This window comes from Corvus cornix, chromosome 4, assembly GCF_000738735.6.
Source record: "Corvus cornix cornix isolate S_Up_H32 chromosome 4, ASM73873v5, whole genome shotgun sequence".
Taxonomy (NCBI): Eukaryota; Metazoa; Chordata; class Aves; order Passeriformes; family Corvidae; genus Corvus; species Corvus cornix.
The window spans coordinates 24,219,157-24,233,577 of record NC_046334.1 but is presented as its reverse complement, the minus strand read 5'-3'; the positions used below and the strand labels follow the sequence as shown (position 1 = coordinate 24,233,577).

Here is a 14,421-nt window from a genome sequence, read left to right as displayed (position 1 = left end):
TGCACTGAAAGGGGAAAAAAGAAAAAACAAGCCAAACCAAACCACTCTCTTGGATTGAAACCCAGGAAGTCAAACAGGTATTGCACCAAAATCCCAAACCACCTGCTAAGTCACTTTTGAAGCAGGTCAGTCTTTAAGCAGCTTCTTGGAGTTCCATCTTTGCTTGCATAAAAGAGGGTTAAGTCTGTTCTTTTCAAAGACCTTTGGCATGATCTTTGATGACAAATGACATGCTACCATATGCCAAAAATGAAGTGGAATACAGTCACCCCCAGCTTCAACTTTAACTGGAGCTGCTTTGTTCTGAGTGCCCTGAATAATTAATAACTACTTTGGCAATCAGTCATGCATTCCTTAATGGCACCTCAGGCATCAAGTATCCCATTCACCCGCTCCCCAACTAACAATGGACTTCATTACATCGTTTTCTCTGCCAAACTTGTAACTGACATAGTTTAAAATAAACAAGTCACTAGGAAGACTGAGGCCCAAATGTATATTACAAGAGTTTATAAGATTTCCCTCAATATCATGTGGTTATTATAGAGGGCAAGTGAGAAGAAGGGGAAAAGCAATGAAATATGGATTTTTTTTGCAGTAACGTTCTAGGAGGGTTTAGGTGGCACAGCGCTGCCAAAATCTTGAGTTTTAATAAATGGATAGCTGGTCAAAAATGAGAACCATCACTAGGCAGCCCTTACTGAATAAAGCAGCCCACAGGTAAGCACAGAGTAAGTGACAGGGCAGAGCATGAAAGAGTGACTGAGACTAACAGCTGTGCTGAAAGGAGCATAATAGTTTTGGAATAACACAAACTACATTTGCTTAATAGGAATAAGCTTTTTCAACACTTGCTTCCACTTTATGGTATTGCAGACAAAATGAACTTGCAGCTATAAAACAGAGGAAAGAAAGTGGGAGTAAGACCAGAATTCCAGAAAGTTCCAGATGCAGCCAGGGTACTCAATTTAAAATGGAAGAAATTCAAATTATTAAGCTCTAATTAGTTAGAATCTGAAGATAAGCATAATGTTTTTCTTGGGGAGCATTCTGCTTGTATACAGTATGTGCACTGCTTTTATGCAGTGCCTTCCAATCCCACAGCAAACCTTTCCATAGAATGATGTTGCATCTACTGACATTGGAATGGCAGTGAGTCCTTTCTTTAGGGTGACTAAATCCTAGAAGTAAAGTAATCAGATCAATAGCCTCCTTATCATGTGAAAAGTTGGTTTGAAATAAAATATACAAAGTAAAAAAAGAAAAAAATCTAAAAAATCCCTAAAAAATAATATATATATATGTATATCTGTATATATACGATAAATTACAGCAGATCTAAACAAAGCTATTTCTCTTGCTCTTTAAAAGACCTGAAAATGTGTCCAGTGCCCCTCTCTGTGTGTGGCCTCCAAATACAGAAACAAGCTTGCACTGTTTTATTTCAGTTTTGCTTCATTTCTCCCCAAACAATCTCTCCCTGCTAGTCTACCAGGCATCTCCCCCTCCCCACTACTTGTCAAAAAAAAAAAAAAAAAAAAAAGAGGAAAAAAATTAACTGTTTAGGACCAATTCATTGAACTGAATCTCTTAGTGAATCAGTTATGATTTTGCAAGCATTATTTAAAATTTAAGATCATTCCTACAGCTGACATTTTTTTTTTTTTGTGGGCATGGGGCATGTGGGAGGGGGGCTGTAAATTTTATTTCCTCCTGAAAAGGTGGATAAGATAACTTTATCATTGTAAAGAAAATGACTTTGTTTGGCATCAGTTTTCAATTGCTTTAGGTACAAGAAGCAGGTTTAATCCTGGAACTAAACAATATATATTTAATTTACAATCTGTGGTCTGAAATGTGTAATTGTATTCTGCATGGCTTATTAGGACATACTTTTTGTTGAAAAAGATCACAGCCCTTTTAAAGGGAGATTTAAAAATTAACTGATAAGCAGTTTCTATACTGAACATTTTGGGACTCATTCCAAATTCTTGTGACAGCAAGTGGGCTGCTCTTGTCCCTTGCATATGTTAGGGGTAAGTATTTTGAACATGAAGTCACTGGTTTGAGGGTACTGGTAATTTAAATTTTATAGCCAGTTTTCCCCATCAAACATTAAGGAATAAATTCAGTCCATTTTTACAGCATGACATAAAAATAATTACACATATACTCCTATTTTCAGGTGCCTTTGTTCAATCAGCTCCACAGAAATGGGATCATACATAAGTTACATGGACACGTAGCAGGTAGGGTGTAATACCAGAGCTGCGACAATGGAAGTTTGGCACCAGCCCCACAAATACATGTATTTAGTGATTTTCTTTCACCATTTTCTAAAAGTAAACATACTTATTACATTCTGCCCTCGGGTGTACCCAAGTTTAAACCTGGCTTTATTTCAAGTTTGGAGACTGACATTTTATTTAATTTTAAAACTGACCATTATCAGGTCATAATGTTCTTCTAAACAAAAGTTAGAATAACTCATAAAAGAGTCAATTATGCAGATCAAACCTTTAGTCACTTTAGGAGTAGTTCTTCCTTAGGCATAAGTATTTAAAAATATTTCTAGGAAAACAACACACACATATATACAAACATCCCACCCTCACTACACTACACTGGCACCATCATCAGCATGCTAAATATATTCTTCTCAATAACTGAAATTTTGCCAGTGGGGAGAAGGAGCAAAAATGGCAAGAAAATGAAGCCAGCCAAATGCATTCTGAGTGAAGCACATGTCAGTGGGGTTACAACATGGATTCTTTTCATCAATTTTTTATTGGGCTTGGAGATATTTTCCACCAGCCAAATACCACAGACCATGAGACTACTTTAACAAAAAATACTCCTTACTCTCTTTAAAATGGAATACCTATCCTAAAACAAGTCAACTCCTGTTTTCCTCCATTCTAATGTTTCTGGACATTATCTCATCCTTAAAATTCTATAAACTGTTTTTTGATATCACAGATCTTTCATTTCATGAAAAAAGTAACAAAAAATAGTTGACAGTGAAATTAGTCACATTTTAGACAAGACTAGTTTAATACCTGTGACTTACAACCTTTAAGCAATATTCAAGAGAAGCCTAAAGTACAGTTTACAGGGAAAATGCAGTGGAAAATGAGTATTATGGATTGTCTGCTTTGTCTCTATAATAAAACTATCCAGAATCATAAGAACTCTTCTGTTTGGGAACTAGGTGTAATCATCTGGTTGATTATGTCTAAGAGCAGCTGACTAAAAAACCATTAATTTCTTCAGTTTCGTTCTTGTAACTTCCCAATCCTCTTTCAACATCCCACTGCTGATTCATAAACTGACTTGTCTTTGTCTCAAGGCTGGAATTATTTTTTTTCCACAGTACAGTATTAGGAATGCAAACATTTTACTGATGTTTCCACACAAACAACCGAGCCCACAACTTCCTAGTCCAAAGCCATCCAAAAGGAACCACAGGAACACTCAGTTAAAAAACAGAAACAAAATGTACAATTCAGGAAGACAGATTGCACACTGCTATTATTATTAAGAAATAAACAGTAATTAATCTTAAACTATTAAAAGACTCTTTTGAGCTACCACTTCAAAGATTTTGTATCCTGAAATGTTTCGATCTGAAACATGTTACTTACTGGCATAAGAAGTGTATAATGGATGCAGAATCCAGGTTCAGAAGGAAAATATTCATCAGACACAAATCTTATTCTGATCTGGTTTCCTTTGGAGATTTGTCTGCTTGGCACAGTACTGGAACCACACCAGCGCCCTAAAACAGTGCCATCACTAGGCTCTTCAACTTCTACAAAGTCATACCTGAACAGAAAAGAAAATAAAGTGTTTATTTACTGACAAAAATTCTATAAACTTGCTAATTTAACCAATAAACTGACGCTGCAATTTTTAATTTTTTTAAATGCTAAAAGTATGCTGCCAAAGCCAGCTATTTGAAACTTAGCTCCCAAGTTGCTACTGACTTACATACATAATAAAATCATGCAGTGAGGTTAAAAAAATAAAAGCCGAGCTAGCATTTTGAAGAGACCCAAGTGTATGGTTTTGCTTCTTGTGCAGAAAGCAATTACCACATGTGTGAGAGGGCAGAATAAAGTCAGAGAAAAAAAAGGCTGTAATAGCCTGAGTGGCACAGTAATTCGTACTGCAGTGTCACCAGCAGTACACTGCATGCCACCAGTGAAAGTTCAGGTGCTTTTTGGTATGGAAAACTCACTTTCTTGTAATCCCAGTGGTGAATAACTTCCCAAAGGTTAAGGTGGCTTAGGGAAACTTGGAAGGAGTTTATGCATATCCCAACAAAGCTTTGTTGAGCAAAGACCTAGATCTCACCGCATGTCAGAAAGAACCCGGTATTTTAGAAATATGGACAAGACACATATGGGCTGGGAACTTTGAGAGAATGAAACATATTAAGTTTGATTTTATTGTTTTTAACATGTGGTCTGGGTACCTCTAGGGATCTGTGAACAACTTCAATTGCATCCATGAAAGGTAACTAAGACATGCCAGTCAATCATCAATAAGCTTCAGTATGGTAGGCAAAGGCCCTCGTTCTCACTGGAAATGTTTAGTGGGTTCCCAAGTCATAAAAACATGGAAAGCCACTGCTCTAGAAGGTACGTCTGGTTTCAGTGCTTTAACCTGCTTCATGTCAGCTCCCCAGCTGCCCTCTGACAGAATAAACACTAAGCATTTCAGCTGCATTTTCCCTGCTTCAGCTTGAAACCCCCAGAGCCCCAGTGGCAGCACAGCCCAGTGGTTTGAGAAGGTGAGTGTGTGCTGGATAAAGCAGGGCAAGCTCTTGGCTGTTTTCAGCAGCAGCTTCCTGAGCCAAGTTTTTACTTTTAAACCACAATTTGTAGCCTAAGCATGAGCATAACAAACCTCTGAGAAAGTTTTGAGGTTTCTGATATTTTTATGTTCTCTTGCATGTGCAGTCATATATTAAATACATCTCACATAAATCTAAATTCGTGAATAGCAGAGCCCTTTTCAAGGGTACAAACAGTCCTACCTCTGATGATAGCAAAGGCTCATATTTTAAAAAACATGTACACACACACACTCTCTACCAAATATGCCAAACTATATTTAAAGTGAAAATTATTACCTCATAAACATTTTCTACTAAAGCTTTTTCTGGATTTTTTTTTTTTCAGTAAATCTAATCTTTATAATGATTCCCAGTTCCCTAGTTAGACAGCAGGCAATAAATTCTTGTGTTGCATGTTTGTGCAAGACTGACTTGCACATTTATTATCTCCATTTAAAGGACCACTATTTTTTCCACTTAATTAAAAATGAATGTAATGAATATGCTCATTAACTGTGTTCAAAATCCATTACTGCCATGTACCACAGTTTTAAATCTTTGTTGAACTTATGATACTAATTACTTTATCATTATCTTTTTTCCGCCAAACACGAACTAATTCCTTTAACAGATCCACCAGTGTTTTTACTTTATGATCAGGTATACAACTTATTACAAAGGCAATGTGTACATTAATGGTGCAAAGGCCTCAGGGCTCAACACATTTATCAAATTTATTTGGAGCACTGAGCTTTTTCTCTTTTCAAGATCAGCTTATGAAGTTTATAAAGATAACCTTTTTTATTTTTTTAGTTAAGAATATGAAATAATTACCTACCTTTCTGATTTTTAAAGAGTGAAATAAGCTAATATTTACATTTATTGACTTAGGTTTAAGATGCTAAGGGGAGTCAGGGGGCTTAGTGCTTCTACCTAACTTGCAGTATTTTTTTTACTGCACCCTTTGGTCTTCTGGTACACCTGAAGTAAAAGAGAAACTCAAATTCCACAGTTTAAATCCTAGACCCTTCAAATAAAAGCTAATTAATTCCATTAGTAGAGAGGTAAACTTGAGGGAAATAAGTATTCTGAAAAACTGAATAAAATTCAGCTCGGATAATGACAGTTATCTAGGCTAAATGTGCTACAAGAGGCTGCCAAAAGAGCCTCCTCTGCAACTAAAATTCCTCTCATCACACATCTGGACTGATGTCTGAACTTTCTGTAAAAGAAACAAAACAAAGTGGTTCAGATGCTTTAGCATTTACATTATTGTGCTACGTAATTTTGCAGCTGATGTCACGGGGCTAAGGAGTGGCAAGGACAATAGTACACCCATGGAAAATCATTTCCCCATCAAGAGAAGCTTGTACTTGAAACACAAGAGAACTAGGATAGATAACCAAGAACTGAGAAGCCATTTTACAACTGCAAGGGAGCAAAAAAATGTTAAAATGCATGTTAAAATTAACAACACAGAAGCCTTCTTTTCTTTGCAGTGTGCAAATGAGCAAACACAATCCTCTTTGACAATGACTAAAGAAATGCTCTGGTGCTGTATCTGTAATATTTTTTATATATACCTAAGTAAAATTTATGCCAAAAAGGCAGTCCAGTCTCCTTTCCTAGGTGAAAGATGCTCTTGCTTTTAGGCCTGATGCCCACAATGCCTTCTGTTATACCTGTTGCAGAACATGTACTCCCCTCTCCTAAGGCCCAGGTGCCTGGGAACATAGATTGAATTAACAACCTGAACAAAGACAATTTACTGGAAAGGAGCATGGAAGCAACATAAGCAGCTCAAAACTTCAACAGCTTTCCAACCAGGAAATGTATTTTCCAAGGGTATATGTTTTCCTCTCCTTTCTATATGTTTTTCTGTGGTTTACACTGTCATTTCCTAAACATACTCTGACAGGCTGTTTATCTTGGCTTGCAGTTTTGTGACCTTTCTATGGCTTCCCTCTGCCTCCAGAATTCCACAAATGTATCAAAAAATGTAAGATGCAAAAATCCACCAGGTAAAACCCTTCATCATATCAGTGGTGTTGAATCTTTCCATCTGTATACAGATGCATGCTAGACAAAAATCTAGGAAGCCCATTAAAACAGTTTGTGACAGGTGAAATTTATTCTCTTCCCCTTTTGATAAAAACATGTTTCTTTTTTTTAATTAAGAAACACGAAGTTGTTAACAATCCCTATCAAACGTTTTCCAGCATTTTGTGGGGTGATGTAATATTTCTGTTCCAACTTGTTTTAAAGCACATAGAATTCCAAAGTTTTCCTGGTGTTGGCATAGCACACCCACCTGCAAACTCAAAACATCCAAGGTTCTCTGGCAGTTCATGAGACAAACTGTTGCAAAATAGTACTGAGATAGTTTGGACAGTTTGGATGGTTTCAATTTTGGAAACACCGAACATTACTAAAAACTGTCATCATGAAAATATAATTTTGGTATTTTACTAATCAGAATTTTAACCCCATCATTCTAAAGGAAACTTTAGTTCCCTCTTCCACCTGTATTTGAAATAATTTTTATTTCTGCTATTGAAATATTTAGATTTCCTATGGAACAAAATTCTTGGTTTCCATCATTTGACATAACTGTGCATTTGTATAGACAAAAGTGTGACATACTGGTGATACCTCACATATTATTCACTTCTTAGCTCACATTTAAATCACATCTGTAAGTACTAATATTGGTCTTTGTAAAATAAACATATTTGCTTATGGAGGGAAGTAAGGCCAAACATTTAGCTTGAAGACATTTTTTTCAAAACTTGGCAGATTAACATTTATCTGAGTGGAAAAGGGAACACTGGAGCATGACAGAGGCACTCAAATCCATGGTATCTAATAGCAGCTTTGTTATTCCCTGCAGGCCAATACACAGCAAAAATATGTGATAGGACAAGAGGAATGCTGGGTTTATGACAAAGGGCAGGGGGAAAATGGGACGACCCCAAGAAGAAAGAAAAGTACAGAGTGGCATGCTGGACTGGAGAAAAAGTATTTCAGGCAAGCAACAAGCCTACAGACATAGCAGTACAGTTGTAAAAAGAAAAGCATACTCCATCATTCTTTCAGCAGGTGGAGAACTTTCTTTTCTATTACCAATACTGGCCCTCTCACTGAGACAAAATTTAAGGTTTCCTCAAAGACAAAGGCACAGACGCAAAAGATACATCACGTGAGATGAAAATCGAAATGACACAAAATTTAAGTGATCAGTAATTATGAAACTGCAGGTACTTGTGCACTACTTTTCAGCTTACATAAGAGGAAATTTTACTTCTGGTGTTATTTTTTCTTTACAATGTGACCAGGACAGGCAGTACAATCACCTACAGCCCAAGTCTACAAGCTTCAAAGAGCTGTTTAATTAATTCCATTGCCTTTCAAATGAATTAATTTACACCACACTGTTTTGTATTTGTTGCCAGACAGAAACATCTATATGAATGTCAGACTGGGAAAGTCAGCCCAGTCCCCATTCAGCCCAGCCGATACAAGGTTCCTGAAACTGCAAACTTCTAGCGGTGCACACCAATAAAAGTTACCTATTAATAACATCACTTGCCACATGGGCAGCAGATAAAAGAACTCAGAAAGAAGACTTGCTAGAGGTACAGAAGGGACATGGCACCTTGACTGAAATGGTGGCTCTGTGACAGCACCAGCAAATACTCCATACGGGGTAAAAGTTCAATAAAAATGATTCTGCTCAACATCATCAGAAATATTTAACTGGGGCTACTTTGAGAGATAGTAAAGTCAGGATACTGGAAGAAAACATTTTTTAAAAACTAGACAATATAAAATTTTAACTATTTAAAATATTCCCTCTGGATTTTGTCTTTCCAATATGAATTTCTCAACAAAGTTACCCAGAGTCATTCAAGTGCAGTTCCTGAGGCTCACAACATGGGTAATTTACCCCTAGGACTCAACCTCTTTAGCAGGATTTGGAGTGCCTTCCCCTGTAAGAGGAAACTCCTCTGGATATCATTACAGATTATCCAACAATTGAGAAAAGAGTTACGTTCTATGATTTCTGTAATGAAATCGTCATGCTTGATGTTTTAACATATAAACAGAGAAAAGATGATGGAACAGCAGTGATTTGATAAATAAATAAATAAATAAATAAATTCCCATAGTAGTTTCTGTATTTGCTGATTTTATGCACACTGTGTCATAACAGTCACTGGAAAGAAACAGCAAACCCAGATATAATCTAAATAAATAACTGATGAGGTCAGTTTTTGTACTCAGAAAATTATGTTTAATTATATACAAACATCACTTCGAGCAGTAGACATCACTTCCAGCCAACAAATGAGCTTAATACCCCCAAGTATCCTGCCGTGTCTACATTTTCCATGAAATAAAGATACTCAAGGTATAAACAGAGAACATTTCTAACTGCCATTCCCCAAATATGGATTGTGGTTTCTGTGCCAACCTACTTTGAATAAATCTATTTTAGAATCTGCAATACTGTATATTAGGAACTGCCTTATGGAAACACAGATTCATTCACAAATGTTACATGGTTGCCATGGTTCTCCCTGTTTAATCTTTTCTCGTACTGATTAGCAACAGCCTGAGGCTTCTACCACAACTGCACAACTCTCTGTATTCTTACCTTGTTATTTAGGATACATGGAGGAAAAAAAAAGTTTAACCCTTGGATTTAAATTCTCTTCCCTTTCATTCACTGTAAGCCATTTTGATCATAAATATACACTTACCACACTACAAGTGGGAAGGAAAAACAAGACAAGAGTTCAAATCCCCAAATTCTACTCTTCAAACTTTCAAACCGACTTCGTGAAAAGGATGCACTGGTGGTTTGATTTGGAGAAATTAACAGCTGCATTACTGCGCTCCGGTCGACCAGAAAATACATTTCCGTTTTCTGTGGATCTGTATCATGTGAAGCTGAGAAATATACATTTTGCAAAGCAGCTTTTGTCCCTTGGTGAATGCATTTTGGCACTGCATGCAAAAACAAAAAACCCAAAGAAATGTGTCTCTTTTCCCCAAAACTCCCATTTGTATAAGAAGTTTACTTCAGTGCCAGTTAATAAACAGTGTATTGCTGAATACGTCTCATTTCCCTGATGACTAGGAAGTTGGCACACAAGCAACTCTAGGACATAAACTCTCATGACTGGTATCTAGGCGTGCTGATAAACACTTATCTATCTCCACCATAAGCACATGAATATCCCACAGCCTCTGAAAGTGACATCTGCCTTGTGGGGACAAAGAGACATTAACTTTTCCACAAGAATGACAAATTGCCAACTAGATACATTGGTAAATATACTTCAGGCTCTGAAACAGAAACAATTCTATGTTGAGACAGCAAGCTTGCAACTATTTAAGCATGTATTAAACTACTGATATGGATTAAGAACATAAACAAGTATTTTCAGGAATGCAGAACCACAGAATTCAGCCTCTTCTACAAACTAATTTATACCTGTACAACTTCTATTGATACAGCATTTCAAACACTTGAATAAGAATCTTATAGAAAGAGACAGTATAATCCTGCAGATCAGAATTTGAGGTAAGGAAAGAAGATGGTTTCCCAAACTCTCCCTTTCAAATGACCGATTGTCAAATTTCTTAGAAGCTACCTCTACTTGTCTTCCTTGTATTACAGAATGACAGTATTCGCAATGCCAGTCAGAATAAGAAATATTTTTAAATTTTTTAAAATATGGACTAAATTTGGTCCAAAAATGTCATGTTATGAGTAGAACACAGATATAAACCAAAAAAGTACATGGCACTACTATTACTATGTATCAAAGAGGAATTTGGGAAAATTGGTGTGCTTGGGAAAAAAATGTACACGTACAAATCAGCCTGCAAATGATGTCCCAGTCCATGTTCTTACTTTGGCCTTTATCTTAAAATACAAAAAAAATGAAGTTCTGGGAAAATGAAGGCTCCAAAGATTTCTGACGCTCACAGTTAATATGATACAATTACCTTTTTCCTATTTAACTACAGATTCTCCTGTAGTTATCTAAAATGCATTAAATAAAAAAGATTTTCCCAAATTAGAAGTTACTTGGAAAGGTTATTTTTCAAGGACTAAAAAATGGGTAACATTTACATGAAACCCTTTCTTGTACTGTTTATCTTTAATTGTCTACTTTGTGCTATTCACTGCATATGTGGACCACAGATCTCCTTAGTACTCTGCACAAGTTATGAATGAAATAATAACACACGTAACAAAAAATGGCAATAGGACAAAGTATTCTTATTGTTTTGTGCAGTAGTACTTCTATTACTTGTCCTTGTCTTCTGCCATGCAAACTATTACTGTATTATTATTATCATTATCATTATTATTATTATTATTATTATTATTACCACCTTACAATAAAACATCATGTGGAAATGACCACCAAAGTTCAGGGTCCTGCTGCACTGGACACTGCACTCTCCAAAGCGCTTTTGCCTTCATACAGATGCAGCTGCTGTCTCTCCTCAGACAGTGAATCCACTCAGTAAGTATTCTGCACTGTACAGTACCACACATTCCACATTTTGGAGAACTAGAAGCCTCACCAACTTTTTCCCAGGACTCCTCCGTAAAGTCGGGTATATTTTATCTTGGGAATTACAGTGCTCATAATAAATCACATGTTCCTACTGTACAGATCAACATTTTGTAGAAAACCAAAACCTCTAATGGACCTTAGAGTTCACATTTACAGCTGAGGCTGTAAAGCACTCTTTCTAACCCACTATAAAATTTCTTCCTCTACTCATACTGTTCACAGTGGTCAATGTATCTGCTCCAGCTTCTGTGAACACACAATCACATTTTTACAGAAATACTTATTTTAGTATCCCAAAGAGTAATTTCTTCTTTATGCGCTCCAAGATATTCCAGGATATAAATCCTGGAATGCAGCAGTGGCTCCAGCCAATGATGTGCAAACTATTGGCTAAGCAATTTCCTAACAATATTCAAAAGTATAGTTTCGGGTGAAAAAAACCCATAAGGAGCATAAGGGGCATTTTTAGCAACCCCAAGATTCTTCCAGGGCAGTGCAGGCAGCTTCCCTTCCCCCGAAGCAGCCTCTGATGTTCAAACACTGTTACTACCTGGATAAGTTTCTCATTTTCCCTTCCCTCCCTCCTGCCTACTTCAATGGAGGCTGGAGCTCTATCTATGTTATTTTAATGAAAATACCTTTTTTTTTTTTTTCTTTAGCTCAGCAATACAATAGTATGTGGCTTCTTGGCAGCTACACCTGCACCACACAGGATTTACCAATGCACGACAGACCAGTTGTCACGAAGTCTGATATTCTGCATCACCACAGGCTAGTAATTGCTACTCAAACAGAAAGTGAAAAAACTCTATAATGTAACTGAACAGCCTGCATGAGCCAGAAAAAATATGTATTCCCAATCCTAGCAGGAGATCACTTTTCACCTAAGGAGTGTAAGAAGTTTCCTCTCACTTCAGTTTTACTAGTTATAAATTGATGGTCATTAAATTAAGCAAATCTGGTTTTAGTCCAGCCTCAGTATATGAGTCAAAGGCTAGTCTTAATAGAGATATGTCTTAATAATTCGTGCTACAGTGCTGGTTTCCCTCTTCACATGCTACTTTCAGAAAATGAGATCGTCTATTAATTTTACCTTATAAAAGCTCTATGACACTCCCACATGACCATCTAATATTTTTATAATAATGCATCTTTCTTACTGTAGTTTCTGATGCACATGCATCTTCTCAGATGTCCCGATGATCAGCTGAGAACAGATTAATGTAAATTGCATTATATTTTACTTCTACTTTATCCTAATGGAGCAGCATCAAGTGCAAGACTGGATTGTTACTAACTTGTCTGACTGACAATACTTACTGGCAATGCTGTCTAACTACAATTGCATGTGAGAAACATACTTTGATAAAATGTTGACGACGCACTTAAAGAAGCATCCACAGCTTTTAGTGAGAGGGAAAGAAGAAAGGAAGAGGACAAGTGGGGAACTATCAAAAAGAGAATCTGTGTAACAGGCGAAGAAACACACTGTCCATCCAGGAACAGGACAGTTGGAACATCTGCTATTCCTGTTTATACACCTGATGGTGATCCTAACATCGTAATGGTACTTACACTTTCAGTAATTAGAAAACACCAGGAAGGGAGCCTATGCTATATTTGAACTGGCATATTTACTGGCATACTACACGGGGTAAATGTAGATTATCTTGCTGGGCCTGACTCTGCAGCTCGCATTTGTCTTGACATCAGGACCTAAATTGAGCCACGCCAGAAACTAGAGGTGGCTACAGGGTCTGTGTCCCTGAGCTCAGGTGGTGAAAGTAGTCTGGTGTGAAAAAGGAGTAAGGGATTATGTCAACTGCCCAGTCATCAGCAATCACTCTCCTACACATTCATCTGGGCTCTGAAAAGAGGTTTCAAATTACTTCCAAAATAATATCTATTATAGCGTCCTCTGGCAACAGTGGATACTAAAAATGAATGCTGCATTTACTGAAGCTGACGGAAAAGTGGGTGGGCAAGAATGCAGTCCCTAAGTTTGTGCAGTGTGTCCTTCTGATCATATCACCTGTGCTCTGCTGTCTTCCAATTCTACTCAGAGAAGCATCTCCTTCACTCTTCCTTTTTATGTTTCATTCTGATTTGCTTAGAGAATGCAGTTTTGCAGCTATCATCCCTTCCTGTACAATAGAAGAGTTTACTCTTCTTGAACCTTAGGAAATGCGTGTTACAGAGTAACCTCAGTTATAATCATACTGAGCTTTTATTTTCTGAGTTGTTTTTATCTTCTTTTATTGCCTGCGATATCCGCTTTGTCACACTTATAAATCTCCTATCATGAGAATGGTATAAAGCAACTTTTAATAACCAGTAGAGAACCCAAAAGAAAGGATATACTTCTGGATACAGTACACACCTCTGCCACAGCGTGAACAGTGGACAGCAGCTCAACCAATAGGATGGGACCAGCTGAAAGATGAGTTAATGTTTGAATTATGTGGCGATCAAAGAATAATGTTTTTTTTCTGGAATCATGCAATATCCAAAAGAAAAATATTTCTAAAAAAAACCAAACAAATCAAACCACCAAAACCCAACAAGAAAACAAAAAAAATTCCACTGCAGTTTTTTCAAAAGAAGAAACATATCCAGAAATTTCTTTTAATGAAAAAAACCCACTCACTTTTTCTTCAGAACACTAAGAAAGCAGGAAGCATAAATCTATTGGATTCTGCCTTAGAATTCCATTCATTAAATTGAAATAATATTGTTACATTTCAACTCACATGAGAGAAATAACCTTTGTAGTATAAAACTTTTTTCTTTATATATAAAAGAAAAATTTTTAGATAATCAGAGGACACTAGGCCTAAGTCAATATAACTTCTTACGAATTTTGATCCCCATTCCCCACTCTCATCCTCCATTTATATCCATTTAACATTCAAACCTCTGTTGTACTGGCACTAGTTTTTAGTTGTCTTGCAAATGGATCGAACAATTAAAAATCAAAACCAT

At 36.7% G+C, this 14,421-nt stretch overlaps 1 protein-coding gene across 2 annotated transcripts in view; it reads right to left on the bottom strand.

The window, feature by feature from the left end:
* Positions 1–14,421, bottom strand: part of PDGFC (platelet derived growth factor C) — a 123,459-nt gene that overhangs the window by 29,833 nt on the left and 79,205 nt on the right. For both annotated transcript variants that reach the window (XM_039551517.1, XM_039551518.1), the window contains one exon: positions 3,645–3,825. In XM_039551517.1, coding sequence (XP_039407451.1) covers positions 3,645–3,825 — 181 coding nt within the window. The remainder of the gene's footprint in view (positions 1–3,644; positions 3,826–14,421) is intronic.